Source organism: Malaclemys terrapin, chromosome 5, assembly GCF_027887155.1.
Source record: "Malaclemys terrapin pileata isolate rMalTer1 chromosome 5, rMalTer1.hap1, whole genome shotgun sequence".
Lineage (NCBI taxonomy): Eukaryota > Metazoa > Chordata > Testudines > Emydidae > Malaclemys > Malaclemys terrapin.
Window position 1 is genome coordinate 3005459 of NC_071509.1, and position 22301 is coordinate 3027759.

General features: G+C 50.3%; 1 protein-coding gene across 1 annotated transcript in view; it reads left to right on the forward strand.

Annotated features, from left to right (window-relative positions):
* Window positions 1–344: 344 nt before the first annotated feature.
* VAX2 (ventral anterior homeobox 2) overlaps window positions 345–22301 on the forward strand; it is a 52319-nt gene continuing 30362 nt past the window's right edge. The window contains exons 1-2 of the mRNA XM_054030941.1: window positions 345–1121; window positions 16189–16376. Of these exons, the coding sequence (XP_053886916.1) occupies window positions 833–1121; window positions 16189–16376 (477 nt within the window). The 5' untranslated portion in view covers window positions 345–832. The remainder of the gene's footprint in view (window positions 1122–16188; window positions 16377–22301) is intronic.

A 22301-nucleotide genomic window follows, 5' to 3' on the forward strand; every position in this document is an offset into this window, starting at 1 on the left:
GGCTGCGGCGAGCAGAGGACTTCCCTGTTCCTTCGATTAACGCTGATGATCGGTTCTTCTTGTCTGCATCGGCCGGGGGATGAGAGATGGAGAAAAGGAGGGGGCGTCTGAAAAATAGCCCGGACTGTTTTAATTAACCCCCCCTTCCCTCACTCCCTCCCCTTTCCCAATCCCCCCTCCATTCCCAAGGCAGGATCGATCTCTGGGCACGCGAATCAGCTGCGAACGGCGGAGCCGCCTGGCTGGCAGAGCTGTGAAGGCAGAGCTTGGCCAGACACTGGCTCGCTCCTCGGGTTTTTGCTCATCAGAGAGAGACACGGGAGAAGGAGACACGGAAGGAGAGGTCCGCGCAGGAGGCAGGCTCTGCTATTGAAGTTTGCCAGGAAGAGGGGTGCTGGGGGGGAAGGAGGGGGTACGTGAGAAGGGACCAGGACTGTCAAAGTTTTTAACTCTTTTCTCCCCCACCCGCCTCTGCCCCAGGGACCCGGCGGGCACCGGCATTTCTTGACTCCTCCATTGAAATTTGGTTTGGGTTTTTTTTTCCCCTGGAGGGTGGGAGCAGAAGGGGGGCCGGGGAAGGGGCTGTTTAAATGGACCGAGCCTGCCCCGCAGCCCTGGGGGAAAGGCTCCGTGAGTAGGGCGAGAGAGAGCCAGGAGGGAACCGGGAAGGGGGGGGACCTCGCTGGGTCTTCCCGACCATGGTGCTCGCCCTGGGTGAGGGCTCCTTAGCTGCACCCCGGGGCTGCCGCCGGCCGGCGCCAGGGCGCTGATCCCCGACTGGTCTGGGGGGCAGGAAGACAGCTGCCCCCCGCGCCTCGCTCTCTGTCTCTTGATGTTTGATCCCTCCGCGGCGGCCACAGGCATGAGCGATGGCGGGGCCCAGGCCGGCAGAAGCTCCCTGCTGCTGGGGGAGCCGGGCGCGCCGGAGCGAGCCCGGGGGAAGAGCGGCGCCCGGGGGGAGCTGGAGACCGCGCTGCGGGGAGGCGGCGGCGGACTCGGACTCAAGGACGTCCCGGGGACCTCGGCTGCCAGCCCCGGCTCGTCCCAGGAGTGCGTCCCGGAGAGCGACAGCCCGTCCGGGGGAGGAGAAGCGGATTACTGCCGCCGGATCCTGGTGCGAGGTAAGGGGGGAGCGCGGCCCCGGCCCCCAGCCGATCCTTAGGGCGCATCCCCTGCACCCCATCCCCTGCACCCCACCTCATCCCCTGTACCCCATTCCCTGCAACCCCATCCCAACCCCTGCACGCCACCCCATCCCCTGCACCCCCATCCCATCCCCTGTATCCCATTCCCTGCAACCCCATCCCATCCCCTGCACCCCATCCCCTGCACCCCCATCCCATCCCCTGTATCCCATTCCCTGCAACCCCATCCCATCCCCTGTACCCCATTCCCTGCAACCCCATCTCGCCCCCTGTATTTCCAACTCCTATACCACTTCCATTCCCATCCCCTGCACCTCATCACACCCCTGCACTCCCCATTCCCTGTATCCCATCCCGTATACCCCACTCCCTGCACCCCATCCCACCCCTGCACTTCCCCATCCCCTACACTCCATCCTACACCCTCTACACCCATCCCCGGTACCCCTCATCCCACCCCAGCCTCCAATCCCCCCCCTGCCCTCCCCAGTAAATCCAGGTCCACCTCCGCCCCATATAAAGCGCCTCGAGCCCCGCTCCCTTCCCCCCGGAACAGCTCCGATCCCCATCTCCCCCCCCTCAACAATAATACCCCCCTAATAACCCCCAACCCGGCTCGTTCCCTGCCCCGGGGCCTGTCCGCTCCCTCCCCATCCCAGCGCCCCCCAAGGCCGAAGGCGGCCCGGAAGGGGAAAGCGGCGTGTGGCTTTGGTACAGGTCAGGCGAACTGGGCCCGAGCGAGCGAGGCTGCGCCCCTCCCGGTCCCTTTCCAATCGCCTCCCCTGCCCACGAAGGACCAACGCAAAAGGGGTGGTGGTGACTGGGGTCGGGGGGTCCCTGCTTGTCAGCTGCCCCTTCCCCTGCGCCGCCCGGCATCCCCCTTCCTCCCTCCAGCTCCCGTAGGGCTTCACTGAGAGATTTGGGAGACTGGGTGCGTGTGTTCGGGAGAGGGCTGTGCTGGGGGGGGGTGCGGAAAAGGGATGGGGGGGACACAGACACCCCGAGCCTTTCTGCCCCCCCCCCCGCCCCTCGTTTTTATCTTCTTCTCGTTTAAACGGTCGGTCTCTGTGATGCATTCAGCGCTGGTGGGGGGCAGGGGACCCCTCTCCCCGAAATAAACACACCCGGGGGAGGGGGGGGATCCCACGGGGCGGCTTTGGGTTTTAAACCTTTGGCGCAGGAAAAAAGCGTCATGGAAGCATCATCGAGTTAAAGAGGGTTTTTTTTTTTACTAGCACTTGCTCCGCGGAAATAAATAACTAACTAAAGACACAACTCCATCCCCGCGATCCTTTCAGCCCTGTGTTCCATCGGCGCCTCTCGCCACTGAGGGCTTCGAGCGGAGAAACCCGCAAGCCAGGGCCCTGCCCTGAGACCCCGGCGCTTTCTGGGTGGGAGAGGAGGGCGAGCGGTGTAAAAGCTGAGCGTGGAGCCACCACAGATGTTTTATTCCGTCTCTCTGTGTGTGACGGTTTATTCAAAATAACAATCGCGGAAGGGCTCGAAAACAGCGTGGCCGGTTAGGGAGGGAAACCCCCCGCTGCAACCAGAGTTATTTTTGAAAGCCTCGATTTTTTGGTTTGCCTGTTTTTCAAATGAATATGGCAGCAGGGCTAACAGGAGCATTGCAGTGGAGGAAAGAAAAATTCTGGGCAGACAAGAAATTCGAAACAGCCGTCCTCTTCTTTCCCGTTATACATTCAGAAATATTCCAACCCAGCTCCCTTCCTCTGGGATTTGTTTATTTCCCCTCCAAGATTTTTTTTATTTTTGGTTTTGTAACTAAACGGGTTCCAAGAACGGCATCGTCTTGCATTTTAAAATTCCCTTCGGAAATATACGGACTTTTATAGAGGAATCTATTTTAAAAAAGGAAATCACGCTAACCTATTTGTTGTGTTTGTTTGTTGATGAGTTAGATAGATACGTAGATAGATAGATCCGGGTGAAGCGGCCACATTTTCCCCTTCAGCCAGAGCAGACTGGGAAAGTAGAAGAGAGATTCAGATATTTGTCCGTACCCAAAACGATTGCGAGTCATGTTAGAAAAGGCCTCAGACGTTTCTAATTCCTCTCTCGGCTTTGGATTGTACCTTGTGGGGGTGACATCAAAGCAAAGACCCCATTTGACAATAGCATCTGTTCTGCGGAGACACTGCCCAGTTCGGCCAGATCCGCTTGTAACACATTTTCCTTTTAGATCAGGTCATTTGCGTGAAATTATTCAGATAAAAAGAATGGCTAAGAATGGTGCCCAAACGGCTACCGACATGCCGAAAAGTTGGGGGGTTTGCAGCTTTAGATTGGGGCGTGTGGGACTTTATTTATACGTATCTCCGGCTGAACCTCAGTTTGGGATTATCTGTACCTCTATATTTACCGTGTATCTGTGCAAAAACAGCATGTGCCCAGACTGTAACACTTCTAACCTATCTATCTACACACGGATAAACACACAGACGTACAAATGTCTGCGAGTCATGTACGTGTGTGGCTATTGGTGATATATATATATAGCAGATGCACATGGATCTGTTTGTAAATGTGGGCGTGTATGTTTGTGGATATATAGTGTTTGTGCGTGTGTGTAATATAGGCAGTAAAGTATAAAAATACGTGTGTGTATATGAAGAGATGTGGGTATGAATATATAGATCTGTCACCATATATTGCTGTATGTGTATTTATACAGAGAAACTCCCTCTCTCTCTGTGTAGATAGATAGATAGATAGATAGATAGATAGATAGATAGATAGATAGATAGATAGATAGGGGGTGTATGGGGATAGATAGATAGATAGATAGATAGATAGATAGATAGATAGATAGATAGATAGATAGGGGGTGTATGGGGATAGATAGATAGATAGATAGATAGATAGATAGATAGATAGATAGATAGATAGATAGGGGGTGTATGGGGATAGATAGATAGATAGATAGATAGATAGATAGATAGATAGATAGATAGATAGGGGGTGTATGGGGATAGATAGATAGATAGATAGATAGATAGATAGATAGATGGGGTGGATGGGGATAGATAGATAGATAGATAGATAGATAGATAGATAGATAGATTGGGGGTGTATGGGGATAGATAGATAGATAGATAGATAGATAGATAGATGGGGTGGATGGGGATAGATAGATAGATAGATAGATAGATAGATAGATAGATAGATAGATAGATAGATAGGGGGTGTATGGGGATAGATAGATAGATAGATAGATAGATAGATAGATAGATAGATAGATAGATCACCATATATTAGGCTTGGAAGGATGAATTTTTGTCAGCAAATGTCAGTAAAAGTCCAAGTTTCACCGCAGACATTCAAACCAAAGGAAAAATAATTCCATCAACAATAATACTAATACATTACAGCTAGGCAAAGTGAGACAACTGCCGCTTGAGAACTTATTCGATTTTCAGTTAAACATATTTACTTTGCATGTTGGCCGGTGACCCTGACAATTTGTGTTTTAATGGTTATAAATCTTTCACTCTCTGAATCTCAACATTCCTGGTCATTAAATAATTACTGTCTGACCGCTCCCATAATTTCCCCCGCAACTGTGAGCATTTAAAAGGACACAAATAAAAAAATGCTTGAAAATAAACCTCGATATTATCGGTGATAATGATCACAACATTCAGTTCGGATTCTGACAAGCCAAACGTGTGTGTAGTGCGCGTACACACCGAAACCAGTTGTTTCTGGATGTGTATGGAGCGCATGTATCCACAGAAACGAAATATATATCGCCATATATTGCTAAATGTGTGTGTCGTGCATGGATACAAAGAAACGAGATAAACACGTGTTGCCAACTGTGTCTGTAATTTATAGATACACTAAAACAAGCTATAGGTCGTTCTATATTTCTAAATGGGTGCGAAATGTATATATACCCGGACGCAAAATACAGCTTGCTAAATGGCCATATAGTGCATGTAGACACAGAAACAAAATATACCCTCCCCCCCCCACATTGCTATATGTGTACGCGGTGCATTCATACAAAACTAAACGTATTTATCAACCTATATTTGCCAAACGTGTACGCAACCAGTGTTATGCACACAGGAGCAAAATATACATCGAAATGTGTGTGTAGTGCGTGTATGCAAAGCCACTACGTATATTTAGCCACATGTTGCCATGGGTTGATTTAGTGAGTGTATACACAGAAACTGACGCGTGTGTACACACAGATGAGGTGTGTGTGTCCATATGTGACCCAGATCTAGATCTGCCCTAGAGTTGGAGAATTCTGTTTCTGTTGGTGTGTACGGGCATGACAGGCACACACGGCACTCTGGGCTATATATACACACACATTCTCTAGCAACAGTTGTGTAACTTAGCCGGGGAACATAGTGACTCGGAATCTTTCTATGTAAGCGGCTGGAGGCGGTGAGCAAGAGGGGGCGGAACCCCGGTCCTGCCCTTCCCTGTTTCCCCCCAACTATTCGCTAGTGGGGCGGGGGCAGAGATATTCGCTGTCTTTGGGGGAAGGCTGCTGCCCCACTTCCTAAAGCCCTTTACGCTGTCACTGCTTTGGTGCCTGGCTGTAGGCGGCCCACGCGGGACTCCCGGGTTCTCTCTCTAGCTCTGCACGGAGAGGGAGTTGGGTTAGGGGTCCGGGCTCCTAGGTTCTAGCCCGGGTCCCTTTGCTGTCATTATGTAACCATGAGGTGCCTGCCATCCCGTGCCTCAGTTTCCCCGTGCCCAAACCGGGGATCAGTAACACCTCGGGGAAGGGGGTTTCAGGTTTAACACGTGAACATCTAGGCAGCCCTTCCAGATTGTTAGGGAAGGCCGGGAGGGTGGTTAGTTATCCCCCCCCCTTCCTCCTGCGCGGGGGGGACTCGGGAGTGATTGGGAAGGGGTCCCTGGGTGACGGGGGCAGCAGAGTCCAAGGGGGCGAATGGCGGTAGGGCGAGCGGGGCCCTGTACCCCTTACCCTCCTTGGAATAGGGACCGGCCCCCCGGCAGCTGCAGGGCAGGGGAAGGGGCCGTCGGCCTGGGCGCTCCTAGCAGCGGGATAAGCCGGACGCGGAGCGAGCCGAGCTGGGTTCCGCGGCGGCGGGGCAGGGCGAGGGGCGGGGAACGCGGCCCCGCAGCCCCGGGCGGTACGCGGGGGGCGGGCCGGGCCGGGCTCGGAAGCTGGTGTTCGAACCCGCCGGGGAGAAGCTGGGGTCAGCATGAGGTCAGCAAGTGTCTCGATCTCCCTCCCTGGCCTTGATTGACACCCCAGCGCTAAGCCACAACCAGGGGCCCTCGGCTCGCCAAGGTGGCCGGGACCCACTGGGCCGCGTGCCTGGCAGGCCGGGTCCCGCCACGCGTGGGGTTTAGGCTGGGGAAGCAGCTTGCGAGGGTCGTTTTGCACCAGAGGGGACTCAGGCTGGGGCCTCCCTCTTCCAGAGCAAGGGGAAAGCCACCGCAGCCAAACCCTGCTCTCCCGGAGGACCCCTGGGTGCCTGCCCCCCACTCCGGAGGCGAGCCTGGGCCTTCCTCTGTAAGATGTTCGGGCTGGGCAGGGCTCCACCATTTTGCAGCCTTCCCCACTGCGGGAACAAAATGGTGGCAGAAGCATAAAGTAGGCAAATAGCTGCATAATAATATTTAATATATTGCACCCCCCCACTCCCCGCAGCCCTTCCATATCGTTCTCCCTCTTTTTGCCCGCACGGTATTTCTCCCCAAAAGGAAAAGAGACCAACCACCGCCAGGCCAGAGCAGCAGCTGATCAGACAATCAATATGGCCAGGTAAAAAAAAATTAAAATCCCCCAAACATTTGATGAGAAACGCACCGTGTCCGGTAACAATCCAGCACTGGGCACATACATGGGCAGAGACAAATACATTCCCTGGGAGCTGCCCTGGGCAATTGGCGAGGGACTGGCTTTCAGAGGCTCTGTATTTATCCCAGTGGTGGCATGAGTAGCATGGGATGGGCCATTGCTCCTGGAACCGCTCCTTTTTTATTTAGTGGTGGAGTCGAGATTTTTCTCGGGCCAGGAATAACTTGACGTGTAACTTGGGGTTGAAGGGGGTAAAGGGGGCGGACTGAATCGTGTGGCTTTTACATGTTGTCCTTTGGAAGGATTTGAATTTATTTTACTGCACCTAACCCCTCCCCCCGAAAAAAACCCAAAATAAAAACAAACAAACCAAAAAAAACCCCCAAAACAAAACAAAACAAAACAAAACAAAACCCTGTGACTTTATTCCACCCATTATTTAAAATTAATATTAATTTCCTTGACAAAAGACACGGCAACTCATCGGAAAGAATCTTGTTTGAACAAGTTTTCTGTGGTTATCTCAGGAGCGTTGCGGAATGGGGAAATCCCGTTTAACACCCCGTGGCGTGAGACCGTTTGAACAAAGACAAGGGCGCATTGTCTGAATTTTTCGGATCACCGGGATTTTTGCTTTGAAAATAGAACGGCGAAGGGGAATCCGAGACGGATCCCTGCTCCGAAGATCCGCAGCCCCATGAAATATGCATGGTCCATAGCTTGGCTCTGGGTATTTCCCACAGTGTCCTGGGCAGAAAATGTTCCACGTGTTTGAGCTTCCTTCCCGTTTGGATTTTAAAATGTAATTGATCGGAGATCAGTTTGTTTAACGACAGCGGATTCCCCCCCACCGCCCAAGCCACAGAGCCACTTTTCGGGGGGATAAGCTGTCAACAGCACACCGCGATCACTTGAGGGGATGACAAGTTGTCTTACAAACAAGCTACGGTGCATCGCTGCTCACAGATAGGAAAACGTCAGATCGTATTTTTTCCCCGTTAAAAAAATTCTTAATCCCCACAGGAGTCTCTCCATTTCTTCTTTTAAAAATTGCAATGTTCAGTCCTCGCAGCTTTCATTAAAAACCCCAGCAAGTAAAGAACTAGGAGCGCCAGGTTGTTCGTCGGAAGCGGTTCATGCAGGGGCTGGTTTTGCTGCTAAACCGAAGGAAAACGGGGAAAGAATCGATCTCAAACGTGTCCAGGTCTGAATGTAGAGCCCCCAGCTAGGAGCACTCCGCCGGCCCCTACAAAGCGGCCGGAGCGAATCCGTTTTGCCGCGGTTCCTAAACTGCACCAAAGCGGCGTGTGATTGATGTCAGAAGGGTCAGAGAGCAGCGCGAATGGAGCCGCGCTTCGAGAAAGAAACGGTTCCCCCCGGTCTAGGAAGGTGCTTGGCTTGGGGCTTGGCAGAAGAAATGTGTGTTGGAAAACAGGTCTCTTTGTTTTCTCTCTGAGTGCACCTCAAGCCAGTAATAAAGAAAGAAAAGAAGAAAAAAATCAGGCTAACAGAGGCGGGTTTTTGCTTTGGTTTGACCAGATCGCTTTTACGCGGCACTCTTTACAAGAACATGTGCGATAAACCGCGGGGGAAGGTGGGTTACATTAGATGCAACCTAGGAAATACGCTTCCGGAAAAGAGTCGTTACTGGCATGAATGCATAGTGTGTGTTTCTGTACCTAGAACACGGCTGGGTTCTGCTGAGCGTGCAGACACACCGGGTGTATTTTGGTGTGTGCGTATTAATATCTGTATAGTTATCGACATAGCAACACGCGGCTGCATTTATGGCCACGTCTAGCCCTATGTCCGTAGGGTGTGGGTAAGGCACAGATTATACAAACAGCACCCGGAGAGCCAACGAAACAGAAGAACCGTTTGCGCGTTGGCTTAGGAAAGCTGCGCGCGATTTGAATATTGCCCTTTTGAAATGCGTCTCGGATCTACAACCTTAAATGTGCAGCCGGGGAGGCCCGCAAAGCGGCGGGGTTTTCCCTCCGCTACCCCATCGCCCAGAAGGGAAGTGTCGTCAGCTGTTGCTGCGATCTGACAGGGCATGAAACAAGCCAGGGAGGCCTGGTCCTAGCCTCTGGGGGAGGAACTGGTCAGGTTTAAACCCTCTTGTTGGTTGTCCGTTGTGGTGTGGACTCATTAGCACGATCCGCCCTCAGGGAAGTTGGAAGGTGCCTGGTGGTTTTTAAAGAAAATGTGCTTAAACGTAGAAATGGGGCTGGGGCACTTTGAAAGCCTTCGCCCCCCGCTCCGACACAGCTGTCCCGGGTGTTCCGTGCGCACCCACCTCGCGCAAGGGCTGTGAAGATGCCCAGTTCTGGCATGAATGGGGAGTGAGACCCAGCAGCCGGGACAATGGGCGCCCTGTCTGCAGTTAAAGGAGCCGCGCGCTATTTCGGGTCGTTAAAGAAACAGCTACTTTTGGGGGTGCGGGCTGGGGAAGCGGGACCGTGCACCCGCAGACTCGATACTTCTGGGCTGGAGCCAGGGGGAGGTCAGGGAGAGAGGAGGCTGAGCTCAGTGCCTGGGTGTATTTGTGTATAGACACGCGTGGGAGGGGGGCGACTGTGGGTACCTAAAGAGGCGCCGAGGTCTTTACCAGCGATCATTCCCCCCCCGCACTGCCTCCTGCACCCCAGACACACCCTCACCTCTCCCCTCCTCCTGCGGGAGAGTCCGAGCAGTGCTTGGTGTATCAGGGGAAGAGGCATTTCACAAAACAAGCAACCAACCGAAAGAAACCCCACTAGAAAGAATCAGCAAACAAACACCCCGTTAATATATTTGACAGGTTAGACATGAGAATCTCGGAGGTTTACAACATCCCCATCAGGGACCTGACATCCTGATCTACCGGTAGTGGTAGATCTACCCCGTATTGTTCTGTCCCTAGGAGAGGGATCAACTCTCAGCACATTAGTTATACAGGTGAGGAAAGGGGGAGGAAGAGTGACTGATTTTCCCAAAGTCTGCCTCTGCGGGTGTCTGTACTGCAGTAAAGGGTTATATATCGACATGGTGCAATCTACATTTATGTTTAAGATACAGTATATATCTTACCTATTCATAATGCATACATTGTAACACACACACACACACACACAAAGTGTGTGTACGTTTGTGCATGTGTTTATACATACTGTATATATACACACACACACAAATATATAAACTCCGACCCTGAGTTACTTGCTTGTAAGAGCTAGAAATGTGTGGGATGGAACCCTCACTGAAAACACACACACACACACACACACACACACACACACACACACACACACACACACACACACACACACACACACACACACACACACACACACACAGTATGTGCTATATAGGGGGAGGGATAGCTCAGTGGTTTGAGCATTGGCCTGCTAAACCCAGGGTTGTGAGGAGCCATTTAGGGAACTGGGGTAAAAATCTGTCTGGGGATTGGTCCTGCTTTAAGCAGCAGGTTGGACTATATGACCTCCTGAGGTCCCTTCCAACCCTGAGATTCTATGATATAAATAGGTATATATCTATATATCTTATACATATGTGTATATACCATATAAATATATGTGCAATGTTGTTGTAGCCGTGTTGGTCCCAGGATATTAGGGAGACAAGATGGGTGATGTATTATCTTTGCAGTGGTTTTCAACCAGGGTATGTGTGCCCCAGGTACCCAGAGCTCTTCCAGGGGGGACATCAACTCAACTAGATATTTGCCTAGTTTTACAACAGGCTACATCAAAAGCACTAGTGAAGTCAGTACAAACTACAATTTCATACAATGTCTTGTTTATACTGTTCTATTTACTATAGACTGAAATTTAAGTACAATATATTCCAATTGATTTATTTTATAATTATATGGTAAAAATGAGAAATCAGCAAGTTTTCAGTAATGGTGTGCTGTGACACGTTGTTATTTTTATGTCTGATTTTGTAAGTAAGTCATTTTTAAAGGATGTGAAACTTGGGGTACACAAATCAGCTTCCTGAATGGGGTACAGTTGTCTGGAAAGGTTGAGAGCCACTGATTTATTGGACTAACTCCTGTTGGTGAGAAAGCCAAGCTGTCAAGCTTACACAGAGCTCTTCTTCAAGACCTCAGTTCTCTCACCAACAGAAGTTGGTCCAATAAAAGATATTATTTCCCCCACCTTGTCACTCTGATATATATATATATATATATATACACACACACACAATGAGTGTGTGTTACCTATATCTGTGTATGTGTGCTGTCAACTGTATCTACTAAACACAAATAGTGTGGCATACAGTGTGTGGTGTGTAGGGAATTTTAGCAGGTGCAGCTGGAAAGGATCTGCCAATTTCTCCATTTGATTTCCCCCCATAACAGTATTTTCCCCCTCCTCGCTGTTCCAGGTGTTAGATCAGTGTTTCCCAATGACCAGCACCCGTCCCTGAGATCTCCCTGACACAGTTTAGGAAGGCAGCAAGCCGGTCCCCGGTATCAAAAAGGGTGAGAAACGTTGTGTTAGAGCCATCTCAGCAGCCCAGGGCTGTGGGGCCGGGAGAAGATTCTGGAGACAGCTAGAGTTACCACTAAACCCTCTTTCCCCATGGGCGATCGGTTCAGGAGCTGGTCAGCAGGGTCTGATGCAGCTTCTGCTCCAGCTGGGCTGGGGGCCAGGAAGAGGTGGACGGGTGGCTCCTCAAAGCCTATCTGCACAGGCCCGGCCCGGCCCGTTTGTAACCCGTCAGCCAGTCTCAACCCCTCCCACCCTATTGTAGTAAAATGGTCACCCAGGGGTTAACTGGGTTACTCAGAAGAGTATTATGGGCTGGAGCTATGCTCCACCCCCTCTCTTAGTTACATCCTGGTTAGTTGGCCGGTGCCCCTCCCCCCTCTGGTACATAGCTGGAGACAGCATCACCATCCCAGCTTGCAGCGCTGTAAGTGGAGTGTGGCTTTTTGTGCACTGAGGGGCCCCTTTGTAACACTGGCCACGAGGACGGGCTCCGCGTGGGAATGGCAACTGTCAGGGGAAATGAGGGTTTAATGCAGAAACCGAGGCCTCGCCGCCATGTATTGAACGCCTGGGCCGCTTGTTTCTTGCAAATTAGAGGACAGTCAAGGACCCACGGCGAGGGTGGCCAGAGAGCAAGTGTGAAATATCGGGACACATTTTTTCCCGGGGTGGCAGTGGCGGTAATGGTCGCGGATATAAGAAAAGGCCCCTCGGAGCTGCACGTCTGGTCACCCGACCCACCGAAGACAATTGGGTCCATGGTCTGCGGCAGTAGCACCTGCTCCCCTGGAAGGAGTTCGTTACAGCCTCAGTCACCCCGAGAGAAGAGTTTAGATTTGCCACAATCGTTGACAGAGCCCTGCCCCCCTCGATGGCCACTTCACTGCGCCCGTCACAGCCCCCCCATAACCAGCCGCAAGAGCCCCATTCCTAGGCTACCCGCGCTTGCCTCAGCCCCACTCCACTTCCAAGCCCGCCTGCCCTGCCCTGCTCGCTTCCTTCCACATTCCCATGGCCAGTGCTCCATGCCCGGCCTCATCACACTCCTCTCCCTGGCCGCCCCCTTCCTCTGCCCTCCCTTGCTGGCTCTGCCATCTCCTCCCCTCCTGGCCCAACCAGAACGAGCAAGTGAGCGTTCAAAGGCCAGAGCCCATAACTGATGGGAGCAAAGGGGGATGAAACCAGAGCCTGAGCTCCGGGCTCATCAGAATGAATAATAGTAAATTTGCAGGAGATTCAGAGATGCTTTTTACTGTTATATTTAAAGACCCGCATGCAGCTCCCTACCCCATGTACGCTCTGCCTGCCAAGCCCCCGCCGTGCTCCTCCCGCAGCTCCCGCTTGCCCGAGCATCTATTGCCCAGTATGGCCCAGTTGGTCAGTCACGGAGTGCTGCAAAGGTGGCCTTTGCTCTCCCCTCGCCCGAGTCCGGCTCTGTGCCCTGTCGGTGTCCCAGGCTGCTCCGAGTTACATCGAGAAAGGAGCCAACATGGCATCCAGGCAGGGCCGGCTCCAGGGTTTTTGCCACCCAAGCAGCAAAAAGAAGAGGAAAAAAAAAAAAAAAGCCGCGATCACGATCTGCTCTACCGCCACCGCTTCAGTCTTCGGCGGCAATTCGGTGGCTGGTCCTTTGCTCCAAGAGGGAGTGAGGGACCCGCCGCCAAAGACCCAGACCTGCCGCCCCTCTCGGTTGGCCGCCCCAAGCACCTGCTTGCTGGGCTGGTTCCTGGAGCCGGCCCTGCATCCAGGGAGCTGCAGAAGGCCCAGGCCACCCCTTCTGTGTCAGCAGGAAGGAGGGAGATGGTAGAGAAGCTACTTTGACATCCCGACACTGTCAGAGGATTTAGTCCCCTGCACCATGGGTATCTCCCAAAGGCCGACGGCACAAAGCCCAGGCCCAGACTCCACCAGCCGTGTGACACAAGCAGCGGAGAAACCAGGCCTGGTTTGTGTGTGCTTGTGCTAGACGGCAAATGTGCTGGGGCAGCGGCCGTGTCTCCACAGGAGACTTGGGAGAGATCTTCCTAAGGAGTTCCATATTTGGGGACCTGAGCCTCTTTCACAGCTGTCCCCTAGCACCTTGGGAATTTTTTTATGTTACAGTTTGTTTTTTTGTTCACCAGGTAATTTCTGTGACTAATTCCTCGGCTGCAGGTCACGTGAGAGCAGCTTATCAGTAAGCGCTCAATGATTCAGAGCTTAAAATTGGAGCTTGAGTTGCTTAGATTTGATCAGTCACATAGATCTCTAGATCTCTCACCCCCATCCACAGATCTCTCTCTCTCTCTTTAATTTACAGTTCCCCTCTCCCCACCCCCATGCGCTAGGTGCTTCAGAAAGCAAATTCTTAGCTTGATCTTAGAGGCAAGTCCCCTCTTTCTGTTTCTCTCTCTGGTATTTGGGGGCCTCCAAGATATCTGGATTCCAAGTCACGTTGTATTGTTCCTGCTTCCGGTTGGATGAGTGTACTTTTAGAGCCAGGTTTCTAGCATGAACATTCATGATCTCGAGTTTAAATTTTCCCATCTATTGATTTTTGTTGGTGTTTGCTTAGCATTGACCATTCTCTTACCAGGAAATGCATTCAGTCGAATATGTGCAGAAAGCAAACACGGAAGGAGTGAACATGGGCCCAGTGCCCTTTATGATCTGAGAGAATATTTTCAGGAAATTTGGGTATTTTCCACTCTCCACTCCTTATAAGTCTTTCCAGCGCCATGTACTTTTTTTGGCACCCTGTAAATAATGAACATATAATCCAATGAGACTGGAGCTTTGTGCTTTCCCCATCAATCCATGGAAAAGGGAAATTGACTAGGACATTTACCCCTAGCTGCTGAGGGCTTTACTGTTGTATCACAATTTTGGAGCTGATCGCAGATACCTTTTGGGGGGAAATTTCCCCCTGTACAGAGGACCAGTGTAAGGGATATGCATCACTTATGTCCCACATAAGCCATTACGTGCGTTGTACGTGATACACACCAGGGAATTTCACCTTTTGTGGGTTTTTTTGTAAGGACGATTTTCGCTAACATTGGCCCTGGCCTCACAAACCTGTCATGCTGAGAACTTCCACAGACTCTGCACATGGAAGGTTTCAAGATCACCCAGGTTTTTAAGTATCAGGGGCAGCCATGTTAGTCTGTATCCACAAAAACAACGAGGAATCCGATGGCACCTTAAAGACTAACAGATTTATTTGGGCATAAGCTTTCGTAGGTAAAAAACCCGCTTCTTCAGTTGCATCAGAAGAAGTGTTTTTTTACCCATGAAAGCTTATGCCCAAATAAATCTGTTAGCCTTTAAGATGCCACTGGACTCCTCGTTGTTTTTCCAGGTTTTTAAGTGAGATCTATTTTACCTTGTTGCTCATCTCCCACTCCTCCGTGCCCAGAGTGCTGTAATCTACCTAACTCCCATTTAGTACCACATGGGAAGGGCAGGGTGGTTACAAATCCCTGACATCTGTTCACCATCCCGCAGGTTGAGAGCCTGTGATATAGAATTCCAGACATGGTGTGGTCCTGCTAAACAAGGGAAGCAAAGTTGGAAACCGAGCTGGGTAGAAGCCGGCGTGTCGGAATCTATAGTTTATAGCTGTTCTCTAATAAATGTGTACTATATAAGACTATGTCTTATTCCCTATGTCATGTCATTCTATGTCATGACACGGTGTCTGAAACTAAACCCAGGAGAAGGTGCCAACTGCAGTGGTGGAGTCCGTGATACAGACACGGGTAACGGCCATTGCTCACTCCTGACCTGGGTTAGGTCTCTCCTGTGACCTAAACTCACCTCAGGCCCAATCCAGCCAGGTGCTGGCTGCTTTCCCCTCCTATTGCCTTCAGTGGCACTGCAGGTACATCCTCACAGGTGCACAACATCTTGGAGAGCCAGGCCGCAGACAGGAAGCTCGGAGAACAAACCCCACAACTAGGACCGGTGGGCATTTTTTTGGTAGAACATGTTTTCAATGCAAAATGGCTTTTGGACAAAAATGAATATTTGTGTGGAAAATTTTTGTTTCAGACAAAATGTTGCAGTTTTCCTGTGAGAAGTGGAGAGAACGAAATGCTTTTGGTCTTAAAAAGAAAAACAGCTTGTTTGAAATATTTTCTTTGTTTCATACACAAATTTCTGGTTTCAAAAATCACACATTTTTTGACCAAGAACACTTTTAAAAAGATGAACATTTTTCTGCTTCCAGCTTAAGTTTTTCATCCAAAAATCAAATAAACTTAATGGGAAATTCTGACACCCCCCCCCCAGATTTGTAGATTATAAAGCCAGAAGGGATCGCTAGATTAGCTTCCTGTAGAAAAGGCCAGAGAATTTCACCCACTTATCTTTGCATTAAGCCCAGTAACGTGTTTGGCTGAAGCATCTTCCAGAAAGGCAACTGGGCTGGATTTAAAAGCATTTATTTTTTTCAAGTCCCCCCACAAAAATAATTGGTGTTTTTTGAATAGCTCATAGACTCCTAGACTTTAAGGTCAGAAGGGACCAGACCCATCTCCTTAGCTCTGCCCTTTGGGGTTTTGGGGACTGGGTTTTTCAGGGCTGAGTCTCTGGGCAGGATGCTCTGGAACTCTTGCTATGCACAGCCAGTGGGAACTGGGCAGAGAATCAAACAGCTCTCTTGCTGCGCCCTCGCTGAGCCCACCCACGACCTCTGAGAACGGGAGCCTTCTCTTCACGCTGCTCTCCTTGTGCTGACTTACAGATGCCAAAGGGACCATCCGGGAGATTGTTCTCCCCAAAGGGCTGGATCTGGACCGGCCCAAGAGGACCCGAACCTCTTTCACAGCCGAGCAGCTGTACAGGCTGGAGCTGGAATTTCAGCGGTGTCAGTATGTCGTCGGCAGGGAGAGGACGGAGCTAGCGAGGCAGCTCAACCTATCAGAGACACAGGTAAGAAGCAAGGGGTCTGGCAGCTATTTCTGTCCACTTTGCATGGGGGGCAAGCTCCCAGGGGACCTCTGCACCCTGCAGCACAGCTCTCTGGCAGCTCCTAGTCCTGGGGTGTTAGGGCTACCGCCGGTTTGCTCCATGGCCTGGCTGTGTTGGTGTACAAAAAAATTCTTGCCCCACTGCCGGTCGGCAGTGTCGAGGCTGGCTGCTCGGGCTAGATGCTGAGACGGGGATCATGCACTGACTCCTTCCTATGGTATTTCCCCAATAGAGAGGACTGTAAATCAACCAATTAATCAGCAGCCCTCGCTTGCCTGCTTCCCGCCACGGACCGACTCTGGTGACGAGGTCCTTGGGAGTGTGGGGTGATGCACACTGAGCGTGGTCACCAGCGAGGGTGAGGCATATATGCAGCTGTCTCAATCAATTTCCCTTTATTGGGTACCACACCCCCACCACCTTTATCACCACAGTTTGAATCCAGGACAGTCGCATCAAGAGTACAGGCTTCTGCCACTCGAGCTAACGGAGCAACTCCATTACCTATTTAGTAGTAGTAGGCTATCATACGCTGTGTGGACTAGCCTCAAGAAGAGGACATGACATGGTTAATCAGTGTTAACTTTCCGGGGAAGCTCATCCTAAGAGTTTGAGGTTCCCAAAAGGAACTGAACCATTTTGGGAGGAGAAGAAATACTGCTGAGAATCTGACAGGTACCCATCATGCACCTGTGGGTTCTAAAGCCATTCCCAGAGAAAACCTTGACGGTAAAGTTAAAAGTCCATACTAGTAACGGGAAAGTAAGACTCATTGTAAGGATGCTATTGTTACCAAACATGCCCATTGACAGGCTATAAAATTCATAGCTAAGGTTAAACTTACAAGAAACTCAGACTTTTGAAAGTAGGGAAAGTCTCAGCTATGATCCCCAAACAACCTTAACTCTGCCCCTTTGACAATACCAGCCTCCAGTCTTCCCTGCCTTGTTCTTTCCATTGCAACCCTGTACGAGGTGTTATTTCTGCAAACAAAGGCTTTCTCTAAGGATTTTAGAAAGCCTCTGATCTACCATATGGCTCTGGGCAGCTAATATCCGGAGAGGGCAGTGTACTTATGTAGCTGGCAGGTGATGTACTGAAGGGGTGTATCCCAGAATGTTAGTTTTATGCCTGATTTCATCGATACACATCTCTGATAGCAAGTGCAATGCTTCATCATGATGCTAAACTTCACCTTTTTCATGTGCATGCTAAGATAAGATGATCTGTGCCTGGGAAGTGTATATACGGAGACTCTTTATCTCTCTGTCTAATGGCACTTGGAGAACTTACACATCTCTGATAGCAAGTGCCATTAAACTGGGAGGAGTGGTAGATACGCCGGAGGGTAGGGACAGGATACAGAGGGACCTAGACAAATTAGAGGATTGGGGCAAAAGAAACCTGATGAGGTTCAACAAGGACAAGTGCAGAGTCCTGCACTTAGGACAGAAGAATCCCATGCACTGCTACAGACTAGGGACCGAATGGCTAGGTAGCAGTTCTGCAGAAAAGGACCTAGGGGTCACAGTGGACGAGAAGCTGGATATGAGTCAACAGTGTGCTCTTGTTGCCAAGAAGGCTAACGGCATTTTGGGCTGTATAAGTAGGGGCATTGCCAGCAGATCGAGGGATGTGATCATTCCCCTCTATTCGGCATTGGTGAGGCCTCATCTGGAATACTGTGTCCAGTTTTGGGCCCCACGCTACAAGAAGGATGTGGAAAAATTGGAAAGAGTCCAGCGGAGGGCAACAAAAATGATCAGGGGGCTGGGGCACATGACATATGAGGAGAAGCTGAGGGAACTGGGATTGTTTAGTCTGCAGAAAAGAAGAATGAGGGGGGATTTGATAGCAGCCTTCAACTACCTGAAAGGTGGTTCCAAAGGGGATGGATCTAGACGTTCTCAGTGGTAGCAGGTGACAGAACAAGGAGTAATGGTCTCAAGTTGCAGTTGGGGCAGTTTAGATTGGATATTAGGAAAAACTATTTCACTAGGAGGGTGGTGAAGCACTGGAATGGGTTCTCTAGGGAGGTGGTGGAATCTCCTTCCTTAGAGGTTTTTAAGGTCAGGCTTGACAAAGCCCTGGCTGGGATGATTTAGTTGGGGATTGGTCCTGCTTTGAGCAGGGGGTTGGACTGGATAACTCCTGAGGTCCCTTCCAACCCTGATATTCTATGATTCTATGATTCTATGAACTGCCTGACACACAGTCATAAGGTTTGATCCCGAAAGTTGCTGAGTGCCTTGCAGGGCCGGCTCCAAGCACCAGCTTAACAAGTAGGTACTTGGGGCGGCCAAGGGAGAGGGGCGGCACCTGCGGCAATTCGGGGGCGGCAGGTCCCTCACTCCCTCTAGGAGCGAAGGACCTGCTGCTGAACTGCCGCCGCCGATCGCCGCTTTTTTTTTTTTTTCCAATTGCCACCGCCGATCGCGATCGCGTTTTTTTTTTTTTTTTTGGCTTGGGGCAGCAGAAATGTTGGAGCCGGCCCTGGTGCCTTGCTTAGGTCAGCCTGCAGGATAAGGCCTTACAGGAGCTGAGGGGAATGATTGCCTTCAGCGGGCTGTTTGTGTGATCATGGGTTTGTAGGGTAGGTTTGTATCCGTGGAATACTTAGGGGCAAAAAAGAGACCAGAACGAGCACAACCGTGGTGGGGTTAAGGACTAAGTGTTCTAGCTTGCATGGTCACTGACACGAGTGTTTGCTGTGGATGGGAAAAGTACAATCGTAGAACTGACAAAAAATGTCTGTCCAAAACATTTTTTTGGACAGAAAATGGCATTTGTGTTGAAACAGGCCAAAACTGAGAGGAGATGGTGAGCATTTTCATTGGGATTTTTCAGGTTTTTGTGAAAAAAAATGTTGCCGTTTCTGGCAACTGAAAACCGAAAAGTTGTGATTCAGACCTTCTGCGTGTATGAGGAAGGTTCTGTTTCTCCATGTGTCCAACCCAAAGCCATTAAAGTTAGTGGAAAGATTCTCATCCCCTTTGATGGGAGTAGATGCTGTCGCGGTGTGTCTATTAGAGCTGGCAGAAATGGGATTTTCCATTCCCTGGGAAATGTTGCATTTCCACATTTTTTTTCCATTCCGAAATGGACCCAAATGAAAAAATGACAAAATTTCACATGAAACAAAATCACGCCCCCTCCCCCCCCCCGAGATTTGTTTTGGGTTCGTTAAAATGTTTTGTTCTGCTTAAATGGTAACACTTTGTTCCAATTTTGACCTTTTTTATACTTAAAAAATTGCAAAAAAAGAATTTCATTCCAAAAAGTCGTTTCAAAACAAAAATCAAACCATTCCATTCCGCAGACGTCAAAATGGACCATTTCGGCATTATGAAAATGCTGTGTTTGGGCGGGGTGGGGGCGGGGTTTTGAAACACAATTGAGCTGAAATGGACACTTTTTAAAAAATGTTCAAATTTAGATGGAAACCTCATTCTCCACTGAAAAACCCGTGAGATGAATATTTTCGGACCAGTTCTAGGGTCAGGGGGTCAATCTCCTTCTAAGGAACAAGTTGAATTCCATGCTTGAGCATAGCCTATAGGCTGGGGGATAAGTTGAGGGTGATATATTCCCGCCAGTGCCCCAAGGAATGCCTGTTGGCATCGGTAGAAGGCTTGCGTCAAGCTCAAGGGGAGGATGCGGCTTTTATGTAGTAACTAAATGTCTAGTTATTTATTAATTGTTCTGTGCCTCATTATTGCATTCATCACTCAGTGAGAAAATCTCCCCATCTTCAAGCCATGGCTATCTCTGCTCGTTACTCTTCCTTCTCTACCCTCTTTCTCTGCATCTCTCCATCGGCTTGGTTTTTGCAAATCCTTTTCGCTGCGTTTCCTTCCCTTTGGCCATTCCCAGTTCCCAGCCCCTTGGGCTTCACTTCCCCATCTAAGCCAAGAAAAATGATCAGTGATTAAATGGTGAATGTTGACAGTGAGGGATCATCGCTGGGTTTTAAAGCTGAGCCTCCAATCAGATAATAGGGGACAGTGGTGCTCACCTCTAGTGCACAGGAAGAGAGAGTCTTTGCCCCCAAAGGGCATAAAATCAGTAGGAGATGGAGAGAAACAGAGGGGAAGTGAGTAGCTGAAGGTCACACAGTAGACAGCTGTGACTAGAACCCAGGTCACCTGACTATTTTATCCACTAGGCCAAGCTGCCTCTCTAAACGCTTCAGCATATTTCTTTGCTGAGTACTCGTCCGTTTGATCCAGGACCAAATTTCACTAGAGGAAACTGAAATTTACTCACCCTCACACAGGAAATGGTGAAAGCCAAACACCAATCCCGGGGCAAGAAGGGACGTGGGAATTTATTTTGGTCTCTTCATTTCCGGTGGCAATTCACCTGTTCTTTCCAGCAAACGAAATGCTTCCCCTGCCTTCTGCTCTTTCACGAGCTGTTCTGGACGGGAGCCACAACTGTCTGGCTATTTTACTAATCCACGGAAATGACTTTTTATTTTAAGCCAGTGTCATCAGCAGTGAGAATTGTTTCACACCGCTCCAGATGCAACAGGCTGGGTTTAATCTGTTACAGTGAGGGCCAGATTCTAAGTTACACCTGTGTCAATCCCAAGTGACTCCGCTGAGTCTCTCCAGACTTACACCAGTGTAAATGAGGATAGTATTTGGCCCTGTATCCCTGGCAGCAGAGCAGAACTTTCCCTAGGCAACGTACTCTCAGAGATTAGATGCACATGACCCCTGTTTAGCACCATTGAGAGATGGGAAATGTGACGCCATTGCCAAGACATGGAGGCAGAGATGTCACAGAGGTTTGTTTGAGGGCGGATAATTCCGCAAATCCTCAGGCACCGGAGAGGCAAGAAAGCAGGGGAGTGGTTAGCTCCCGGGGCTCTATGGCCTGGTCTTTCTAAGTCACGAGTTCAATCAGAATCTGGTCTGGTGCCCATTGCTGGGTGCTTCTGCCCTGCGTGAAATGAGGTGCTGGGTCTCCCGTGCAGGCCACATGCAAACTATTCCGTCCATGTGATGCACTGTCGGGCATCTGTTATTAGACGCGTCTATCTCAAGCTCTGGGCATCCAGTCCAAACTCATCATGAACGATGATGAGAAGAAATCTTGCCAAGCAGCGGCACTGGCTCCCACAGTCCCCTAGATTCATAGACCCCAAGGCTCCTGCAGTCCCATTGGGTGCTTGGGGAGCAGTGCAAATGCCTCGTCCCTCCTCTGCAGATGTCTTGGGGTGCACAGGATTTCCCTGTAGATCTTGGGCATTCCTTCCAGTCGGATGGGTCTGCTCCCCAATCTCGTCCTCATCAGGGCCTGCCCCACCCTGCCTCACCCAGCTGGGATAACACACTGGGTGCACCTGGAGTGGAGACTCTTGGGAGATTCCTGGCTGCTCCTTGAGTTTTTTCCATATAAGAGTCAATCCGAATCTTAGAGCACAAAGAAACGGTGCTCTCATGAGTACTCCTGACTCATCGGCGCGATCCCACGTTGGCATGAGCCAGAAGTACTCGCCAGGGTAAGGAACAGAGGGCGGGCCCCAGAAAACCTCTATGTGATTCAAAGCGTCTCTGTCAAGGCCGCTACTCCAGAAACAGAAGCAAGGGGTCTATTTATAGCATCACAATTAAGACGCCGCCATTAAAAATTAATCTCACATCTAGTCATTAACAATTCACAATCTCCACTAAGAGAGATGATCAGATGCTGGCCTGCAACCGTGCTCGGTGCCCTCCCGTCGCAGAAAGAACCCACGACAATACACACGAGAGCTACAATGTGCAAAGGGCAGCAAAACATCAGAAGAGTATGATTGTCTGGGGTCGACACAGGAGCCTAAGGAACTGGGTCGGACGTTTTCAAAGGCACCCAGGGGAGTTAAGTGCCCAACTCCCA